Source organism: Chrysochloris asiatica, unplaced genomic scaffold (assembly GCF_000296735.1).
Source record: "Chrysochloris asiatica unplaced genomic scaffold, ChrAsi1.0 scaffold00031, whole genome shotgun sequence".
Lineage (NCBI taxonomy): Eukaryota > Metazoa > Chordata > Mammalia > Afrosoricida > Chrysochloridae > Chrysochloris > Chrysochloris asiatica.
Window position 1 is genome coordinate 20774984 of NW_006408549.1, and position 6907 is coordinate 20781890.

At 40.9% G+C, this 6907-nt stretch overlaps 1 protein-coding gene across 1 annotated transcript in view; it reads left to right on the forward strand.

The window, feature by feature from the left end:
* Positions 1-6907, forward strand: part of PSKH2 (protein serine kinase H2) — a 28806-nt gene that overhangs the window by 8633 nt on the left and 13266 nt on the right. The window contains exon 2 of the mRNA XM_006859236.1: positions 1690-2356. Within this exon, the coding sequence (XP_006859298.1) occupies positions 1690-2356 (667 nt within the window). The remainder of the gene's footprint in view (positions 1-1689; positions 2357-6907) is intronic.

The following is a 6907-nucleotide window of genomic DNA, read 5'->3' on the forward strand; positions in this document are numbered from 1 at the left end:
TTAGAATACCTGAAAGGGGACTAGAAGTTGCCCAGTGAAAAAAGCTTCCTGTGGAGCCTTTACATTGCATAAGACCATAGGTGGAATCCAGAATCCCATCCAGAATCACCTAAGGTAGGAAATTTCCACTGGAAAGGATGAGTAGACCAGCCTGGAGTAGCCAGAAGACCAGAAGATACTTCGTAAAAGAAAGATTGGCAGGGAAAATCCAAAACAATAACAGCAGTCTGATTGATTACTACAAGAACAAGTAAGCTGTTCATCCTGGAGCCATTAAGGCAAGTGGTCGGGACCCCTCTGAGCAAATTTGCTTCCAAGACTGAGACTCAAGGGGAATACATGAGCAGGCAGGTGGTCTGGCTGATGACCACGTTGATCACCGATAAGGGAAAGAGGGGTAAAAAACAACAATGAAGTTGTGAGCTAAGTCTGACCACATGCAATATACCTCTGTGAACCCAGGTGTAGCCATGGATGGCTAGCAGTATGGCAAGACCCGGGGACTCCTGGGCCCAGAGGCAGTGACATGACCACAGAGGACTAAAGTGGTGAGTGAAGTGTCCAGCTGATATGAAGTGAGTGGCAATGCACAAGAATACCCATACTTGCAGATAGTACCCACTTGATCTGCCTTCAATGGCTGGATGAGCAGACCTCGACTAGAAGAAGAAAAGAGGGAAAAAAGGGGAAAAAAAAGAGTAACCCACTATAATTTGATGAACTTTACCTATACTTATGGATGTAATAGCTCAAAAAAGGGAACAAATCTTTACAGTGAGGATCACTTCTACCCCCTCAGTACATAGGGTTGACAGGGATGGGCAACTCAGACATTGGCTACCCAAAATAGGGGGGCCTGTAAAGGCAAGAAGTGACTGGTTTACAAGCTTTCAAGGGGGAGCATAGTTCCAGATGGGGACCTGGGGAAAGGTAGAATCTCCACTGAATGATTTCCAATCTGTTGGGACTATGCTGATGAAAGGAAATGGGGATAAGATTCTTGTGGTACAATAGTGAACAACTGCCATCAAGACTGACTGTGAGGGTAGGAAATATAGAGGTAGATGTTTTTTGACAAAAGGAGGGGAGTGATTTATTTTGTAGTCCAGGAGTAGAAGGCCCTGGGACCATCAAGTGAGAAGAGCTGAGAGCAGAACTTTACCCAGAGAGGCAGAGATGCACGCTAGGGATGGAGACAGAGAGGATGACGTGGACAGATGGAGCAGTTGGGGACACTGAACTCAGGGAGGGAGAAGGGCTGTGTGCTGATGGCCTGTGTGTTGTATCCTTTGGATAATGCATGAGGGGATTGTAATCATTGCAATGAAACAAAATATGATAGGATGAATGTAAAACTGATATTCTTCCAGGTAAACCTCACAATAAAAACTTATTAAAAAAAAAAAAAGAAGAAGAAGTGAGGGAACCAAGATTGGAAGTGAAAATAGAAAAGATAATACAAAGCATTTGTTGTTGTTGCTAAGTACTGTAGAGTTGGTTCTAACTCATAGTGAACCTTTATAGGATTTCTGAAGAGTGACTGGTGGGCTTGAACTGCCGACCTTATGGTTAGTAGTCCAGTGCATATCCTACAGTGCCTTACCAGGACTCCAATATAAAGCATGGACACAGATAACTTTGAAAATCATCATATCAGAGGGATATAAATTAGATTTTTCTTCCCAACAGATATGACATCAAGGCGCTCATTGGAAAAGGCAGTTTCAGCAAGGTTGTCAGAGTGGAGCAGAAAGCCACCAAGAAGCCTTTTGCAATAAAAGTGATGGAAACCAGAATGAGGGAAGGCAGAGAAGCTTGTGAATCGGAGCTGAGCGTCCTGAGACGTGTTAGCCATTGCTACATTGTCCAGCTCATCGAGGTCTTCGAAGCTCAGGATTGCATTTACATGGTGCTGGAGTTGGCAACAGGTGGGGAGCTGTTCGATCGACTCATTGCTCAGAGATCCTTTACAGAGCAGGATGCTGTCAGAATTCTCCAGATGGTTGCTGATGGGATTAGGTATTTGCATACATTGCGAATAACTCATAGGGACCTAAAACCTGAAAATCTCTTATACTATCATCCAGGTGCAGAATCTAAAATTTTAATCACAGACTTTGGGTTGGCAAACTCTGGGAACAAAAGTGGTGACTGGAGAATGAGGACGCTCTGTGGGACCCCAGAGTACATAGCCCCTGAAGTTTTGTTAAGGAAACCTTACACCAGTGCAGTGGACATGTGGGCTCTTGGTGTTATCACATATGTTTTACTCAGCGGATTCCTGCCTTTTGATGATGAAAACCACACAAGGCTTTATCAGAAGATTCTGAGAGGCAAATATTATTACACTGGAGAGGTAAGAGGTTTTATTCCTATTATTTTGGCACAATAAACATATTGGAGTGAATGAGTCTTCTGGTGAGGGGACTGTCCTGTGCAAGATGCCTAGTGGTATCCCTGGCTGAAAATCCACAGCAACTTTAAACCTTACCCTTTCATTTATGAAAACCCAGAATATTTCCAGACATGATCAAATGTCTCCTGGGGGATAAAAGCACTTCTGGTTGAGAACTACTGTCTGTAGGTGACAAATGCTTAGCCTACTGACTTGTCTGTGGTTCATGTATGACTTCATATGCCTGAGCCAGCTGAGTAGACAAATGTGTACTCAGATGCTCAGCATGGTGCTTAAGTGTTTGGTGAGAGATTTTCTGCCTTAAATCTGGTTGATCCAAGTCTTTCTTTGTAATGTCATGTTTCCTCAGTGAAACGTTCAATCTCACAGCTTGAGTGAAAGTATTTATCCATTGTTTGACTTTGGAACTCCCACTGTTCATGAATGTGCCAACTTTTGTTGCTTTAGGGAGATAAGGGTAGTTGTCAATGTTTGTGGGAGAGAAATCCCCTCAAAATAGGAAATTTGTTTTGTGTTGAGGACTGATCACATTTATTTTACTTGTGATTTTAAAAGGGTTTTATTTCCTTATAAAGACAAAAAGATTGATAGACTTGATTATATGTACTTAAAATGTAATATCTATATGCCCCAAACCATCACAAACAAAATTAAAGTTTAAACAGCAAATTGAAAAAAAAAAAATTCTATATTCGGACACAGCTGTAATACCTTATGTTGTTGTTAAGTGCCATTGAGTCGATTCTGACCCATAGGGACTCTGTATAGGGTTTCCGAGGAGCAGCTGACCTTACAGTTCAGACGGCTTTGCAGTCTGGCGCATTAACCCACAACACCACACCAGGACTCCGTAATACTCTATAGTCCATGTATATATATTTTTTGAAATAGATATAAATCAATAAATGGGACTGCTCACTAACAACCAAAGAAACGCAAATTAAAACAACAATTTTCTTGGAACATAAAATCGATTAATATTTTTAAAAGCCACAAAAAATCCCAATCCTCAACTTAATTAAATTTAGCATCTGTGTGATAGAATACTTCACAGCCTATAGATTATACATGTTTTTAAACTTTAAAGACATGGGGAAAGGTTCATATTATGCTGCTAAGTGGGAAAAAAAGCAACACATGATCACACATATGTGAGAAAACTTATGTATAAAATAATTGAATAAATAAGAAACATTTTGTTATTGTTGTTGTTGAGTATCATTGAGTCAGTTCTGACTTACAGTTTTTCCCAGGCGGCAAATTTTTGTGGGAGCAGACCCCCTAAATAGCTGGTGGACTTGAACTTCCAACCTTGTGGTTAACAGTCCAGTATTTATACTACAAAAAATTTTAAGTGGGCTTAAGCACTAGACTGCTAACTACAAGGTTGGTAGTTCAAATCCACCAATCGCTCCTATTCAGGGTTGCTATGAGTCAAAACTGACATGAAAGCATTTAACAGGACCAACATCTTCTGTTTTGAGGATTATGGTTGATGGAGTTCGTTTGGGTGGCTCTTCTGCTCCATATAATGTTGGCTGGGACTGTCGTTAGTTATCTGGGACTTGACTGGACTGGAATATCCAAGATGACTTCTTCAGATGACTGACTTATCAGAAATGACTGGAGAGCAGTGCTCCGCTGTGTCCCTGAGATGACCAGGCCTTCCTTTCTTGTGTCTCAGGGCCTCTTTCTTTCCATGAGTTCTTTCCAGAAGGAAGGCCAGATGACTTCCATGACTGTTTGTTGTTGTTAGGTGCTGTCAATAGGTTCCAACTTATAGAGAACCTATGTACAACAGAATGAAACACTTCCTAGTCCTATAACATACTCAGAGTGTTTGAGCCTGTTGTTGTTGCCACACTGTCTATCCATTTCCTTAAGAGTCTTCCTCTTTTTCACTGACCTTCCACTTTACCAAGCATTAAAATCCTTCTCCACAGACTGGTCCCTCCTGACAGCATGTCAAAATAATAAGAGAAGTCTTGACATCCTCATTTCTAAGGAAAATTCTGGCTATACTTCTTCCAAGAAAAAGTATATTATTTGTTCTTCTGGCAGTCTTTGGTACTTTCAATATTCTTCACTAACACTGTGGATTCTTCTATGATCTTCTTTATTCATTGTCCAACTTTCACATGCATATAAGAAGACTGAAAAAACCATGGCTTGATCCTGGTGCACCTTAGGCCTCAAACTGATGTTTTGGCTCTTGAACACTTCAAAGAGATCTTGTGCGGCAGATTTGCCTGTTGTAATAATACATAGTTTGATTTTTGACTGCTACTTCCATGAGTATTGATTGTTGATCCAAGCAAAATGAAGTCTTTGACAACTGCAATCTTTTCCTCTATTTATCATGAAGTTAAACATGGATGTTTTATTATTGTTGTTAGGGTCATTGAGTCAGTTGTAACTCATTTCGACCTTGTATAGCGTATCCAAGGAGCAGCTGGTGGGTTTGAACCACTGGCCTTATGGTTAGTAGTCCAGCACTTCTCCTGCAGTACCACACCTGTATAGGAGGTTAGAAATCTGAATTCAGACCATTGACTCTGGAGAAAGGTCCTCGTCTCCTTTGAGCATCTACCTGAAGGCCCAGCATTCCTTGGTGTTCAGTTCCTTGGAAACCCAATACAGGGTCACTATGAGTCAGAATTGCCTCATTGGCACTTAGCAACAGAAGTAGATAAAGTGGGGTCCTGGTGTGATGCTGTAGGATAAGGTCTGGACTGATAACCAGAAGGTCAGCAGTTCAAACCCTGCAGCCATTCCTCGGAAACCCTATACAGGATCGCTATGAGTTGGAACTGACTAGAGGCTCCTAACAAAAACAACAAATCAATGTATTGGTGTATGTATTAGCTTCTGTAGTTTTGCTTGTTTTTAAAATAGATTTTAATTTTTTAGAGCATTTTTATATTTACATAAAAGGTTTGCAGAAAATACTTTGTCTATATACCTCCTTCTTACCTATACCCCATTTCCCTTATGATTATGATCTTGGATGCCAATTACATTAGTTAAAACTGATGAACCAATACTGATACATTATTATTGATGGAAGTCCATAACTTACATTAGGGTTTAGTCTTTGCATTGTATAGTTCTTTGGGCTTGGATAAATGCATAATGTCATGTATTCACCATTACAGTAGCATACAGAATATTTTTCTTGCTTTAAAATGCTCAGCGCTTTTCCTATTCATACCTCTGAACCTCTCCCACTGAGCCCCTGGAAACCATTGATCTTACAATTGCTTTTCAATGTGAAAATATAATATACAATATATTCTGTTAAAAAGACCTTGTTGTTGGCTGAATTGTGTCCCCCAATAATATCTGTTGTAAATCCTAACTTCTATGCCAATGGTTATAAGCCCATTCAGGAATGGGCAGTCCTGGTTATGTTCATGAGGCTGAATTGGTGAATGGTATGTCTTAACTTAATCTCTTTGAGATATTGTTGTTGTTAAGTGCCGTGGAATCAGTTCTGACTCATAGGAATCCTGTATAAGGTTTCCAAGGAGTGGCTGGTAAGTTTGAACCACGGACCTTTGGATTTAAACTGAACTTGAGGCCAGCACTAATCATACCAGGACTCCTTTTGAGATATAAAAGAGGTTAGATAAGCAAGTTAGGAAGTGAAGATGCCAAGACTCATGGAGAACTGCAAGCAACCAAGAAGCAGAAGTTGAACAAAGACCTTCCTCTAGATCTGACAGAGAGCAAAAGCCTTCCCCGAGAGCTGGTATCTGACTTCAAACTTCTAGCTTCCTAAACTATGAGAAAATTGATTTATATTTATGAAAGCCATCCATTTGTGGTATTTCTGTTGTAGCAGGTATTACAGTTTAATTTCTGCAGCGCCTGATATGCAGAAGGCTGTTGTCAGTCATTTGTGGGAGCTCTGACTCTGTTTTGAGTCATGACATCAGTTCAGCCTCCATCTGAGTGCTTTCTGACAAATAACCAGCAATGTGGCAGTTTCACCTTCAGAAAAGTGTGTTTAAAATTAGACTACAGTCCTGGGCAAGCCAGGGTAAGACAATTTTGCCCTCAGCTTTGCACAGAGAACTAGGGACCTTGCCTGGATGTGTCCTTGATTATATACTGAAAATGTGGTAGTGGTGGTGTGCTGTGGCATCGGTTCTAACTCATAGCAATCCTGTACAGGGTATCTGAGGTTATAAATCTGTACAGGAGCAGAAAATCTTATCTTTCTCCCGCAGAAGAGCTGGTGGTTTTGAACTGCTGACCTTGAGGTTAGCAGACTGACTTGTAACCACTACACTATTGAAAATTGTTGTTGTTGTTGTTGTCAGGTGCCATCGAGTTGGAACCGACTCATAGTGACCCCATGCACAGCACAACGAAACAATGTCCCATGTTGGGCCAACCTCACTACCACTGCCACATTTGACACCATCAATGATGCCACCTGGGTCTTCCTCTTTTTCTCTGACCCTCCATCTTACCCAACATGACATC